The sequence below is a fragment of the Tauraco erythrolophus genome, chromosome 16 (genome assembly GCF_009769465.1).
Source record: "Tauraco erythrolophus isolate bTauEry1 chromosome 16, bTauEry1.pri, whole genome shotgun sequence".
Taxonomy (NCBI): Eukaryota; Metazoa; Chordata; class Aves; order Musophagiformes; family Musophagidae; genus Tauraco; species Tauraco erythrolophus.
This window is the reverse complement of record NC_141480.1, coordinates 2316377-2331885: the sequence shown is the minus strand read 5'-3', so window position 1 is coordinate 2331885 and position 15509 is coordinate 2316377. Positions and strand designations below refer to the sequence as shown.

At 46.1% G+C, this 15509-nt stretch overlaps 1 protein-coding gene across 4 annotated transcripts in view; it reads right to left on the bottom strand.

The window, feature by feature from the left end:
• Positions 1–8045, bottom strand: part of RAPGEF6 (Rap guanine nucleotide exchange factor 6) — a 129068-nt gene extending 121023 nt beyond the window's left edge. For all 4 annotated transcript variants that reach the window (XM_086621717.1, XM_086621716.1, XM_086621718.1 and 1 more), the window contains exon 1: positions 7920–8045. In XM_086621717.1, the coding sequence (XP_086477843.1) occupies positions 7920–7988 (69 nt within the window). In that variant the 5' untranslated portion in view covers positions 7989–8045. The remainder of the gene's footprint in view (positions 1–7919) is intronic.
• Between the last annotated feature and the right edge of the window lie 7464 nt (positions 8046–15509).

Sequence of the window (15509 nt, the reverse complement as noted above, 5' to 3'; positions counted from 1 at the left end):
GCTCTCGTGAAAATAATTGATCAGGAGAATTCATACACCTACTTCAGGGCACCTTAAGAGTCACAACGTTTCCCTGTTTACACGCAAATTTCTTTCCTCCTCATACCCCTGCTTGAATTTTCCTTTCCAGGACAATCTTCAACATCCTTACCCACAAGATAGGTTAATATGGACATAGGCTATAGAAACAAAAATCTCACCAGCCCAACTATTTTCTCTACTTGTTTAATAATAATTTTTTTTGAACAAGTAAACTTTGTTAGACAGACTCTAAATTTAAGAATAAAAACAATTTGTCAATGACACTTCAGTAAGCCAGTACATGTAGTTGGAGCTAAAGCAGTGCCCTGAAACCTGATTGATTTGGTTGGAACCACGAATCTATATTTGACTGAAGTCATCAGGCCTTTACTGTTAAGAAAGCTGGAAAAAAATATTTATTCCTGCAAACCACTAGCAAAGTTTCCTTGCAGGTATTTCTAGACAGGTAACAGCTGCAGAACAGCCAACCCAGAAGACCTCCTTTGTGAGTAGGACACCTTGTCCAAGACTCAACATTATCTGTGTCTCTGTGACATAATCAAAAGACTAATGAACACCACAGTGAGTCTTGCTGCTGAAAGCACAACAAAAATAAGCTCAAAAAATTGGTCAAAAAACAAAAAAACACCCAACTTCTTCAGACAGACATTGAAGCTCTTATAGCCGAATATTTACATATATTAACATGTGGTTAAAAACTGGTAAATGCTCCAATATTGTATTTTGGTTAATTTAAAACAACAGATGGATTTTGTTTTTTAAGTGCAACTAATTTAGGGCTGATTTCAGCTTCAGAAAGTGTTGTACTTAAGGTTCCAACTAGCGATCATCTGAATTATTTGGGTACTGAAACATATGCCAGGGCGTTGAGTACTTCTGGCTAAGAAACGGGCAAACCGACGGTACGGCACGAGCGAGGAGCTGTGTCCACATGGCAAAGACAACAACTGCAGCAAAATAGCCAAATATCACCGATTTTAAGTAAGACTTTGTGAATTCAAAGTTGATCCTACGATAAATAATGCAAAAGGAGGTTATTCTTAATTATCCAGAAGAGAGATTTGACCCTGCCCAGTCTCAGGGAGGGGGACACCACGTTCTACACTACTGGTCTCCCAGTGGTGTTTAGCAAGACTGACCGACCACCAGCAAACACGCATGGACTGGTATCTACTTGAATTTTTGGAATAAAATACTGAGACGTGTCTATCGAAGAACTGGAACAGGTTGCCCAGAGAGGTGGTGGATGCTCCATCCCTGGACACGTTCAAGGCCAGGTTGGACGAGGCCCTGAGCAACCTGATCTAGTTGGAGATATCCCTGTTCCTTGCAGGGGGGTTGGACTAGATGGCCTTTGAAGGTCCCTTCCAGCCCTAACGATTCTATGATTCTATGATCATCTCAGAAAACAAGGTGCAAACACCGAGTTTATGAAAACGAATTATCAAGAAACATTTTACTAAGGCAGTACAAGAGTTGGCACGCTTGGCTTTTCTTATGACAGGAAAACCACAGGTCCAATTGAGATGAAGACTCGTGATACTACACCGTATTGAGAAACAGAATAATAAGAGACAACTACCCACCCAAAGCACAAGACAAAAATAGAGGAAAATGTAAGCACTAAAAACTTCCTAACTCATCAAGCTGGCAGCTGAAGAGACGCAGCTCTCCCAAAGCTCCCAGGCTTGTCAGACAATCCTCCAAGATTGTCAACGCTGTATTTATCATGAGCTCAAACACATTAATTTAATGAGCAGCTTGGAAAAAAAGATGGTTTTGTTTTACCTTCAACTGAAAGCTATGTGGCAGGGAAGTGCAGGAGGAAGAGAGGTGGTTTATTACTGTTTCATTAGAAGTCATGAAGAATTTCAGGACCTGTTTCATTAACAAAGAAACTATATTCTGCTTGTGAATGAGACTCAAACAATCTTAAGAGCTGTCAGCCACCAATACAATATCCACCCTTGTCACTCCTCAGGTTCTGTTCTGAACTTTGATTTTACTAGACGGCTATAAAAAGCAAAAAGCTTTACAACACATTTTATTTAAAGAGACTAACCTAATACTTAAGAAAACCTCACAATTCTGGGTCTTTTCCAGTCTTAGATGCTGATAGAATATGGTGTCAAGGAGGCAGCACACCGGACTGGAGCACGTGCACTCTCAAGTCTTTCTCTAAAGCTGCAGCTACTCGACATTTTTGCTAATAAACCAACTGATTTTTTCTGCATTTGATTTTTCAATCATACAGAATGAAAAGAAAACTCTGTCACCTTCACAGGACTGCTTATAAAGTATTCCCCATAATATTACAAGGTTTTATGTCCTTGTAACTGTAAATAAGAATTGCTGTCATACGAGTACAGAAGGGCAATCTGCATCAGGTACACCACGACCCAGCCAGGAATTTATGAGCAGTAAATGGCAGGCACGTCAGTACGTGTTTGCAATCCCTTTGGTTATCTCCCAGTGACAACTAATACATCAACTATAAAGGGCTCTTCTAACTTCCAAGCACAGTCGTGCACAACGACACAACCGAGTCTCTGCAGAGTAAGGGATACGAGTGACGTTGCACTGGTCAGCTCATCTTTGACATGCAGTTTGGGCAGGTCTTCTGGCAAAGACACCAAGGCACAGAGCTACAGAACAGTCTTGAGTATCTTACACCAGGTAGCTGCTGGTTGTCCTCAGCTGGAGCTCCAGAACTGCTACTCATATGACAGAGTCTTAGAAAGCATCAGCTGTAACAGAATGTATCACTAACACAAAAATAGGAATGAAAACAGAAGACAGAGATTAGGTAGTAGAAAATTACAGCAGGAGTCAGGTTTCCATCGCTCCTCTTCCCTTGTTTTGGAGGCCCACATACTAACAGTAAGGAATTTCTGTTAAATACAAACCAGCATCTGCAGCTTCCTTTAATACAAATTTCTTTTCGGCTTTCAGATAACTGCAAGCACCTAGATTTTTGTGGTGATTCTACAATTCTGGTTATGTTAAATGGTTATCCAAAACCAACACTGTTGTTACATGAGCACTGCTAAAAGCTCACTGCAAACTACAGAAACAATGGATTTTAACAAAGGCTAACCCCCTGTTTCACCTACCGAGTTTACAGAAAATTATTAAAAGGATGAAAAAACCCACTTCAAAATACCAGTTATTTCTGGAAACAAGAAGCAGATGTTCTCCTCTGCCTGGCTCAGCTGTGCTACAGTACAAGAGTGCCTTTGTTATGCTGTCGGCAATAATTTATTTTATTTATTACAGCCATTTTATAATGCCCATCAATGTACTATTTGTGCATGATTTAGATCCATGCAGATCTATTTCTCTATATATAAGTCATCAAGAAGCACCACATACACGCTCCAAATAGCAGACCCTGTTATGACAACTGTGCAAATTAGTTTTTTTCTCTTTCCACTGTATTAATAAAAAGGGAACAGGAAGAGAAGGAGGAATTAGTATTGCCAAATAAAGTCGAATTAACATTAATCCAGAATTACTGAAGCAAGACAAAGTTAAGAAAATATAAGAGCTTAACAGTATAAAAATAAACTCTAACTCTTTGAAGTCCAATAAAGGCAAAGCTTTCTGAAGCATGGAAGGGAAACACAGTCCAGAATAAAGTCATGAAGAACTACAAGGAGACTATGTTGGGAGGAGGATCCATTATAAATGGAAGGGAACACGCTTGTGGGGTTGGGGAGGGGAGGAGAAGGAAAGAGAAAGAAAAGGGAACATAATCATTTGCTGTTTTACCCTATCAGCCACTGAGACCTCATGTGTGGTAGGCGTTACACCACTCCCCAAAAGACTAACATCACAGCCTTTGTATGGATCTGATAAGGAATTCTGGGCCTCAAAAAACTAAACCTTTAATAAGAGAGCATACACGGTGGCATAAACATTCGTCCTTCCCTCCTACTGCTTTGAACAAATGACTTCCTTCTATTAAAACATTCCCAAATTACTAATTTAATATGCCCACCTGCGACCCCAGAAACAGGCAGGATGATGTGCAAGACAAAGCCAAAGCACCGCGCAGAAATACCCAAATCCCACGTTCCCAACCCGCCAGAGCTGGAGGATCTGCACACACAAATATTCACACGTTTCACACCGCAGCACAACCCTGGGAGACAAATGTCTTAAATTTTATTAAATTAATAATATTAATTATTATTTTAAAATTTAAAATAAAAATATATAATAAAATATATAAATAAAAAACTTTAAAATAAATATTAAAGTATTAAACAAGTGTACGAAATCCTACAGTTTAAATATAGGTCTGACTATTTTTTTTTTTTTTAAGCAATTAAGCACCCAATTACTGCAAATGTTTCCTCTATCCGACAAGGCAGCGCACACAGAAGAGATGATTTGTTGGGATAATCTGTTATCAGAACTAACATCTGACAGAACTCCCGCAAATTCCGCACTTTCAGGCTGAACCTGAGAGACAGACAGACAGACAGATTTCCACACGGTGTCAGTGCATGGGCACACTCAATCCGTGCAACCGAGGCTGACGTTTTACAGAAGTGGGACTTGCCTCCGAGAGCAGTTTGCCACACAGGTGGGTATCAGCCCACGGGCAAGCATCTTTCTCGAAAGACTTTTCACGAGAAATCAGCTTGCATCACCTATCTCTGCAATTTTAGGATGCACCAGGGCAGAGGGAAGAAAAAGAATTCAAAAGATTTCCCAGACTTGCACAGCACCAACGAAAGTTTCTAAATGGAGTAACAGAACAGCAATTACATAAACACGTATGCATCGTTAAATATTTGCTACAATCTCCAGTTCATCAAAATAATTCCCCCGCCAAATCGATTAAAGATTATAACACATGAAGTATCTGAGCAACAACCACCAAAAAAAAAAAATAATCAAGTGTGTACATGTCTAATATGCATAACTTATACACTTTACCAATTAACCAGCACAGGAATGTTACCACAACACTGAAAACTTGCCCTAACAGAGATTTTCCAAACAAAAATATTTGTAGCATCAAGAATTAAAAATTTTTACTTGAGCAAGCCATCAAGATAATTCCCCAAAATAAGTAAATTACAAAAATATTTTAATATCTCCCTCCTTAGTTCCTTAGATCATACAAATTAAAACATTTTGTCAAGAAAAAGTCCTAAAGATCAAAATTCTATGGAGAGTCGTACCATTTATAAGTGAAATGGGACGTGGGGGTTATTTATCTGTATTTTTCCAGTGACTGCTGGACAGGTGATAGTTATGATGCACCAGACCATGCTACTAATCAGTGCAGCCCCAACCCTGTAATTTGTAATGCCCAGGTGAGCTGCTCCTATCAACTGCAGGGTCAGAAATGGAGAGGGAGGCAGAAAGGGACTTAAAGCGATTGAAGCTCATGCGGTCCAACAGCTTTGGCTCATCATGAAATACCAATCACATTTTGGGGAATTTTGGTGTTTGTTTTTTTTCTTCCCTTCTTGTATAAAAATGCAGCCAAAGTGCACGCGCAGCCCCACGCAGCCGATTGCACATGGGAGGAGCTGATGATACCTTTTTACAAGAGTAGGAGGGGAGAAATGAAGCCACACTTTTTGTCCGTGCCCAACTGGATACTTCCAGACAGGAGTCACCAGCTCGTACACCCTGTGCTGGGACACCCGAAACTGGGGGCTGACCCTAATAGCTGTGCCCAGCGGGTTTTGACTCCCCTCACCCACGTTTTGCAGCCAACAGAAAAAAGCTGATAAATCGGGATGCTCAGCACAATTCAAAAAAATAAAAAATTGACATGGCAATTGTTTCCTCCAGTTCCGTCATCACCCTATATCCATCTGTCATCACCTCTCAGAGCATATACTGGGGAGCTCTGGCAGAGCACACCCACACTGGGCAGGTTTGATTCCTCACTTTGTGTCTGAACAGGTAACAGGATCCAGAAAGGGGGACCACCCACCCCCAGACACACCGCGCTACTGGGAAGTGCTTTCTTAAAATCAGGTTAGTTTCCAAATGCATACAAACAAAAGCACCCCACGAAAACAAAAGTGATTTGCTTGTGATTATCTGCTCAGCAACAGGTAACACGAACAGAGACCCCAGTCCCACCAAGTTTTTTTAAGTAGGTGTTTAACTTTAATCACAAGTAGTCTCACTGTGCAGCGTGCCTGAACGTCTGCCAAAAAAGGGTCGGATTAACATGGGACTTAAGATTTTTTTTTAAAAATCATTTTAGAGGTGCTATTAGCTAGATTAGCAAAGTTTAGGGTGGTTTTTTTTTTCCCCACAATTGAGATACCTTGACAAATTCAAACCTGCATGCAACCTTGATGTGAGTCTCAATGGGAATCTAACACAGATCCACGTGAACTCACAAGCGTGGCTCAGTGCAGACAGACATCACAACAGCTGACAGTTTAACTTTACATGGTTAAGCAAAATATTTATTTTAAGGCAGTTTTAGCCAAAATAAGGTGACAAGCCTAAAGAATCCCATGACAATTGCTGGGGGGGAAATCGAAGATGCCCAGAAAAAAAAAAAAAAAAAATAAAAAGACCAACACAGCTGTGAGGCATCTGTACTGCAAGAAGCAGCAGCGGGCAGATGTTTCGGGCCAGACCAGATTACTTGTTCCCCAAAGTCAAAGCCACGACGAGCCAGCATGGTATGCTGGCTCATGAATGACACTTCTGTGATGAACCCAGTTGCCCAAGACTGCAAACCACACCAGCAAAGGAATTTTCCTAACTGGAGACTACAGCTGAAGAGAAAGAAAGGAAGGTCTGAAGCAAGAGGGGAACGATAAAAATAAGAACACAGAAAGAACAGAGAGCGAACTCTTTTCTGGAGACTGCCTCATCATTAATTTAGGGAGCAGGGACACAAGGAGGGATGTATCAGATATCCCCAAGGCAAGCAAACACTGCAATTGAACGTGTATTTTGCTCACTTACAGACTGACTCAGAGGGGAACTGGGGTCCCTGTCCTGCCAGGACACTCTGCAGCACTTCTCCCTGAGCAGCCTCCTCATCATCAACTTACAACGAAGACCAGGCAGGACGTTCTGCTCTCCATGAAGTATCAAGGGAGAACAGATGTTTCCCGGTCTCAAAGGGACAAACTCAAGAGCGTACCATTTCATACCACTAATTCCTGAGCATATTTAAAAAAAAAAAAACAAAACAAAACAAAACAAAAAGAAAAATCACAGTAAGGGAAACAAACTGAAAAAGACTAGGGTAAGCAAACAAACTTCAATCAGCCTTTCAGTGAAATGCAAACGCTATCAAACATATTTCATTATTAAATTAAAGCTCCATGACATTACCATTCCCAAAAATACTTGCCTGATTACAGACTAGCTTGTGGGGAAGGGACAGAGAAGGCAGTTAATTGGAAAACGTGTTTTATTGTAGCTAACCAGCCTCGCACATTTCTGCACTCCCACTCACTGGAGAAGCATCTCTTTATGAAGTCTGCGAAGCATAATTACTTCGGTTTTGTTTAAATCTGCATCGCTGTACAGGTAAGGAAAGTCTTTCAGCTCCCTAACTTTTCCCAGAAGTTTTGCATCACTGAAATACCCATAATTTTACTTTCCAGTGATCCACCTCTTCTTCCTACAGCTTGCTGAAGTAGCTCATAAAGCGTCTCATGGCCATACTCAGCGTGTTTAAAGCAGTGCTGGTCTTGAAAGGCCCGACTTTGCAAAGCAGGAATAAATCAATAACGCAGCTCCGCAGAGGAGAAAAGTTTGCGAGTGCCAAGCTCGTCCTGCGCACCCAGCCTGTCGGAACGCAGATTTCCGCCGAGGAAAAAAACAAAAATAAACAAAAAGAGGCAGCAGGGAAGGAGCTGGAGCCGCCTTACCTCCGGAGTCCTCTCCGCTGGTTTCTTTCGCAAAGCCTGTTTAATCCTGGGGTCCACCGGAGCGGTCATCCTACTCCCCTGCTCCTCCCGCTCCGGGCCTCCTCCGGAATCGCTGGCGGGGGGCGATGCCCCCGGGCGCGCGGGGCTCTCGGGACGCCGCGGAACACCGCGATCAGCCTCCCGCTCGGCAGCGCCGGCGCGGAGCGCGGCCCGGCCCCGCCGCCACGGGCGGCCCCTCTCGCCGCTGCCCCGTGGCGGGGCGGGGGACGCGCCCCGAAACTTTTCCCCGCGCCGGGAGCCCGGCGGAGGCCGCGCCGCCTCGCACACCGCCGCGGGCCCGGCAAAGGAGAAGGCCGAGGCGGGAGCGGGGACCGGGGCCGGGGGCGGTGCGCGCTGCCGGGCTGGCTGCCCACCAGGCGGGCGGCTCCTCCGCGGCGCTCGGGGCGCCTCCGGCTGCCGGCTCAGCAGCGGCGCGGGGGGCAGGTGGCGCCGGCTCCCGCCGCCGCGTTCCCCCAGCGGCCGCCGCCGCTGCTCCCCATCGCGCCGGCCCGGGCGGCGGCGCGACCCCACCGCGAGCACGAGTCCGCGCGGGCTGCGGGAAGTTACCGGCCGGAGCGGGACTCTCTGCGCCCGCCCGCTCGGCCCCTACGCCGAGCGGCTCCGCCCGCCGACGCCCACAAAGCGACGCGGGCGGGTGAGGAGTTTCGCGACGCGGCGCCAGAGACTCCTTCGACTCGCCCCGCGGCTGGAGCCGCAGCCCGGCCCGCTCCTCCCCTCAGGCCGCCAGCAACCCCCGCCGCCGTGCCGGCCCCCTGCCCCGCTCACCCACCGCACATTCCCCCTCGCAGACAGAAATTCGCGACGGCGGGCTCTTTAACCCAGAGAATCAGCAAGAAAGGCGAGGGGCGGGGCGGAGGGAAGGGCGGGGCTGGGGCGTGCACTCCCCCGCCCGCGGTAGGGTGGGGAGAGGGCGGGGACAAGCCGCGCGCAGCGAAGACTCGCGAGGGTTGGGAGGGGCTCGGCGCATGCGCGCTGAGAGGGCGCGGCGGCGGGCGGGCCGGGTCGGGCGGCGGCCGCTGGGGGCGGAGCGCACCCCCGCCGGAGCGCACCCCCGCCGGAGCGCACCCCCGCCGGAGCGCACCCCCGCCGGAGCGCACCCCCTCCGGGGGCCGGGGCCGAGGCCTGAGCTGCCTGTTGGAGCGGGCCAGCGGCCCTCCGAGGGCCTGGCCGGCGCCGGGCGTTCCTGCGCCCTGTGTCTCCTCACAGAGGGGCACCCGCGGCGTTTCACCTAAAGACACCTTCCGCTCCGCCTTCAGCTCGTTTTCTGCGTTCATTGCGTTTCGCCATAGGACGGGACGTGCTTTCGTTCCCCTTTCAGCGGCCGTGGGCAGCGATGCGTTCTTGTCACGGCACCCCACGGTGGCCTGTGGCTTCCTCGCCGTTACTAGTGTGCTTTGGGTGCGTTCCCGCCTTTTCCTCACAGTCACGGTTCAGACATTACCTACTGGAGGTTCTAAAAGGCTTCGGGCCCGGAGCTGTGGGGTGGAGATGGCCCGGGATCGCGCCCCATCCCTGCGCTGCCCACCGAGGCCTGGCACAGCGAGCAGCACCGGGGCGGGGACACCCACCTCCCCAGTTTGGGTCTCAGCCTTGAATGAAAAGCAGCCGTACGGCTCAGAAGTCCAGTGGGGTTTTTCCAAAGGACCTGGACTGGTTCCCAAGTCCTCCCAGGACAGGTTTGCGGTGACACCGCACAGCAGCCATGTATCAAACGTGCCTCGGAGGGTTTACTTCCTTGCCCCAAGTCCAGTTTTGTAAATTTATGAGACCAAAGCTATGCAGGCACGCAACTTGTGTTTGTCCTTTTTTTTTTTTTTCTTCCTAATAAACAAGCGTATTCTTGTTTCTTCCCTTTCTCCAGCTATTCCTTCCCGTTCTCTTTGCCGCTTGCCCTTTATGGCACAATTGTCTTTGTTGTACTGAAGGACTTTATTAGCCGTTCCAAGTTGGTTTATGCTATTTCTAGTGTTTCCTCCAAAGAAAAATCTGACAAAATGTGAGATTTCCTCAACTATAGACTTTTTTATTGCTGTGCCTCGTATCATTGCAGGCAGAACAACAGTGGAGTGGACAGCCCAGATCTTAAAAACATCTATTCTTAACATCACAAAGTCATTACACTGCTACCACTAGAGAGACAATATAAGATGCTCTCAAAAACGACAGTCAGGTAAGGACACAGTTTCAGTCCCATAGAGTCTAATTTGTTTGGGTTTTTTTACTTCATTTTGAACTTCCGTGGTAAAATTTAACATTTCCAAATACCAGGTCTGTTATTGTTCCAAAGGTCAGAAGTTTGTACTAGTTATTTGGCAGAACACGTTATCCTTTTTCAACTTCAGTACATAAAATACTATTTCCAGTAGTGTGGGAATCTTCTTAGATTCCCTGCCAGCAGCCCAAATCGAAAAGCTCCTAAGGAGGACAAGCAAGTAGAAAAGAACTGAAGCATGAATTATTAGGAGATTCTTTTTTTTTCTTATTTTTTCCTTCATGCCTGATTTTTTTTTTTTACCAGAGATGTAGTAGTGAATCAAGTAATTTTTTCTTTCTCACCTCAGTTTATAGTTAAGCATCACGTAAAAGATTAGTCGATACTCCCCAAGTGCAGGTGGCTGGAAAAAACGTAATGAGTCTGTTCTCATGGATCTGTAACAATTAAACCCTAATCTCTTTTTTTTTGAAGGTAACTCATTCTTTCCTCTATTCTAGCTGTTCAGCATTGCTGCAATCAAAATGACACAGAAGTGGACACTCAACATGGGAATAAAAGTAGTAGCCTAAGAACTCTTTTTTCTTTGGCACACAAATTATCTTTCTTACGTGCATCAGCCAAGAGATGCACACGGAGCAGAAAGGTGGACAGAGGTGCTCAACAGGAACCAAAGCTGCTGTTCCAATTTAATTGCTTGGCTCAACTGACCCATGAAACAAGATGGTCCTCACTCCACGAATACCTGAATGTGGGTAGGTAGTGGCTCTTAAAGCTGCAATTATTCCAGGGGCTGTTTTAGCCGTCAGGTTTGTTTTCCCAAATATCTGGAGAACAATGGAAACGAGTGTCATGATCCCAGCTGCTTACTGGTGTTACGGCCCATGTCTCCACACGGCAAAGCCTACGTAGTTAAACACAATTAAGAAGATTTCACAAGTGAGTAATTTCAGGGCTGGGATTAAAGGATGTGGCAGAGCAGGATGCCTGTTGTCTGTGCAGAAGGGAAAATTTGCTTCCTTTTTGTCTGGATTGTATCACACTGCCCAAATAAAGCATCATTACTTCTCGCCTAGTTTTTTATTTACTGAAAATAACAGGATCTCTAGTCTTACCTATAAGAATCGAAGGTGTCTTGCTGTTTATACAGATGAGTTGTAATCCTAGGAGATTCAATGTTTCAAACATCCGTGGATTTGAGAAGATCAGCTAAATTACGAAGTACATCTCCTCCTCCTGGTATGTTCCTTCGATTGTTTGGGTTCACCGACACTCCCAAAGATGTCTTTTATTCTCGTGCCTTTCACCACCATGTGCATATCCCAGATTCTTCAGAGTAAAACTCAACTTCCTCATCTCTCCCACTGGGAAAGATACACAATCATCATACACTGAAATATTTTTACTTGTATTTTTATGTATTCTATGCATTTCTCATTCCCATGAGTTTTATTGCAGCCTAGCAATTTCCTTCCTCTGTTCTCCAATACGGCTGTTAGGCTATTGTGTTGGATTTCTTAGCTTTGGAAAAAAATTCCCCTTCGGAGATTCATCCACATCATTGGCAATGACTACTAGCTAAGTTTGTGGTTAGCACGCCGCAGGGAAGACACACAAACTAATTCTCTGCCTGACTAGAGGAAAACAAAATGTTCTGGGGTCCCCCAGTGGGAAGAATCCCTTCAGACTATTTTACCATAAATGCTTATTCTGATGATTAACTTCCCAAGTAGAGCACGTTCGTGGCGGTTCAGTGAAAGTGTGTGAAATCCAGGAGGCAAAGGGAGAACTGGTAATTTTTGGGCGAGCGCACCTTTTGCAGGAAAGTTGCATTTTTGCAAATGGCGCAGCGCTAACCGGACACCCAGGTAAGAACACTGATCTGTCAAAAGCAGCACTTTGCAGCTCAGAATTTCCAGTTCTGAAATTATGTCCCGGACAATGTGAAATACCAAGTTACTTTTGCAAAATCAAAAGTGAGAGAGTCGTTTTGTGTTGTACCACTAATTTCGCTCCTTCTGAGGCAAAGCTCCCCGCTTCCTAGAGCTTCGGTGCAAAGGGCAACAGTAAAATGTAGAAATGAAGCACGAGAATTGCGAAATCTTTGTCTTCCTGCTGTATCATAATAAAATTTGTGAAGCTAAAACCCAGCTTTGTTCTCTTTAAGTCGAGACTAGCATGGCTTTCCTTCCACGCACAGATTTTTCCTGACGGGTGCAACTGGAAAGCCCCGTGCACATGAGCAATGACATCCTCAATCAACAGGACTGGAAGAAATGGGAAGCCCAACAACTTTTAAACGTGCGGATACCACGCTTTCTCTGCCCAGGCTTTACCTTCAGCAGCGATTTTCCTGGCTTTTCTTGTTCCCTGTCACACATCTTGGATGGTCCGTGACGTGCTGAGCGCTGGTGTGAACATACTGTGAATACAGGGAGCCTCAAGATTGAAAGGTTTTGAGATCATATTAACATGCAAAGAGAGGGGGATGACAAGCCCCAGCTGCTCCCTGGAGCAGACTGAACCATAGCTCCTGTGTGGAGGGATTAACCCTTTCCTACACCTTGGCTCCCAACCGAAGGGAGCGTCTCTGGACTGAGGGTACTTTATGGGATCTCCACGGGAAAGGCTTCATGGAGGCCAGGTGGAAATTCTGAAATAACGAATATATTCATGCTGGAGGATGCACAGTGGGCTAGGAACGTCGCACCCTGGCCATCGTGTCAGGCAGTCCCCAGCTTCTGGTGGTTCCCAAGGGAGGAGCAGCCTGCTGAAGGAAGCGGAGAATTGGGATATTTGCTACTCATTTACCAAGGCTGCTCTGCAAACAAGGACGTGCCTTGATACGGGCTCTGAAAGCTGCCAGGGAGGACACAGAAAGCTGTTTATATGGAACAGCACCAGCCATCCCGTGACGCTTACACGTACGTTCTCATCTACCTCATTTCCCTTCCGTGTCCAAAAGTGAAAGGACACATCTCGGGAAGGGCATTCCTGCCCCTCGCTGGCTGCCGAGTGACGCGAGAGGTGCAACCGAAGGCATGGCTGGCTGCCCGTGCTGCGCCCGCCGCCCCCCTGCCGCGGAATTACCGGGCTCTGGCCCGTGCGAAGGAGTGGGATCAGGAGGGAAAGGATTCCTGCCAAGTCTCCAGAGCATCCAGCCTGCCCCAGGCACGGCGTAGTGTCCAATAGTATCAAAAACGTCTGATAAAACAGAATAAGAACTGACAAAGACATTCAAAATCGTTATAAAATACCATCTAAAATAAAAACAGCTGGTTTGCTCAAAGCCAGAAGTTCTTGCCCCAAACAGATACACATTCTGCAGTGCAACAGCTCTGTTTGAAACAGGCTCTTTTATCAAACGGGTTGTCTGCCTTCTGCCATTTTATTTTTACTGTGCACAACCCACAGATATTTGATTCCAACCCCAGCACTTTGTTGGCAAAAGCTAAAAGAGCATATGGACCTGTCTAGATATCGGAGGTATCCAGCAACAGCGTGCAGATGTCCTCTAGTCTGAAAAAATTAAAGATGGGGGCGGCGGGGGCAGGGGGAAACCTGCCCTGACAGGAGGCAATCTGGAGTCTAGGGACTACCTCATTTGCATTCTCTTTGTTGTTATAATCAGGTTAAAACTTCAGCTGAAAGATTTTCTTCAGCTGTTGTAGAGAACCTCATGCCGAAAAGGGAGGGTGGGTGAGAGAATGGGCTGGGGCATAGAGAAAAATAAAGAATAAAAAGAAAAACCTGCAAAGAAAGAACACTCTTGCCATGGGAAACTCCCCACCAGTCATCTGGCACCCGTAGCCAATTCAATATATCTCATTCCAAACGTTGAATGTCTCTTTCATTCATTTTTGGGGTCCGCTTAAAGTTGTACAACCAGAAGTTGCGAGATGGTTTCACAAACAGTGGGGATTTTGTGACTGTGACCTGTTATAACCCAGAGAGAACATGCCATGGGATTTGTGTTTTCCTACTGAGTAGTTATTTTCAGAGGCAAAAAGCCAAACACTTGCATAACTCAGTATTACCGCTCTGTGTATCCATGACATTTGTAAGTGGACACCACTTTGGCCGGCGATGTTGAGCTAGCAAAAGAACAGGGCATGTCTACGGAGAGGAGCCAGTTTAAATATGATAAAGATTAGAGTAAATAGGATTTCAGTCCTTCTCCTTTTTTAAGTAAATGCAGTAATTCTCTGAGCATGTACAAAAATAATAAACAAGCTCTCTGCTGCCAAATAACAGGCCAACAGTCTAGACTTCTTAACTGGCAATCAACTAGATGAAGAAATTGTGAATAAACACCTGACATGCTGTTTCTCTGCTTTATGCAGTTGAATACGTGCTACTTTTTTGAGAAATCCTACGAGAACTATTACAGCATTTGAATCAAGACCAAGGCTGGGGAAAACTTCCAGTTCTTACCGTTTTCTTGCTGCTGGTGTCAGTGCCGGGGTACTTTGCAACCGTGGGCATTGTCCTCTTAGCCGAGAGCAGTGCAACAGTTCAGCCAGCGGCACATCAGCTTCCCACTTTGTATGTTTGTAGGAAGAGACGTGTCCGTGTGTTTGTGTTCCTCTGTGTGTGTATAAACTATAATTTGATTACGAAGAAACGTTGTAGACTCAGTTCAGGCCTGGAAGCCAGGAGCGCTCGGTGAAGTCATTGCAAAGTTATGTGGGCCAAAATTCCCTGTATCATCCTCTGGTTTTAGCCTCATTCCGATGCTGCTGGTGTGATTTTTCTGACGAAGAGAGCACAAACAGCTCCCGCTGACATTACTGAGCGAGCAAGTGCTCAGCTCCTCCACGCTGTCCAATTGGGTCTCCTGGCGTCGCAGCGCTCGGTGTCAGGCGCGGTTGCTTTTATCACCTGTCTTCGCACGACGACGTACATCCTTATTATTCCTTATGATCTGCTCCCCGGCTTTTAATGACCCTACAGAGCTAATGAGATGTTTAGTTCCCCCACCCAAGCGCAGCCATATGGATGAGATGGTATCAGGCCGCGCGCTGAAACCATTCCATCTCGGGCATGCAGAATATCCAGAAAGTTCCTGTTTTCAGCGTGTTGGTTTTAGTCTTCAAATGCAGAAGCGTATGGCATACTCACATGATGTCAGCAGCATAACAGAACAAACTGTCTTCTGCAGACAAAATCCTGTCTATTTTTAACTTGAAAAAGATCTGCAGATCTTCTTCCACTTTTCCTCCCTTCCTCCCTCCTTCCCGAGGCCCCGGACTTGGTCATGTCAAGCAGTAGTTCTGTATCAGAGATGATGCGGTGGCAGGGGATGTGTCCCAGAGCCT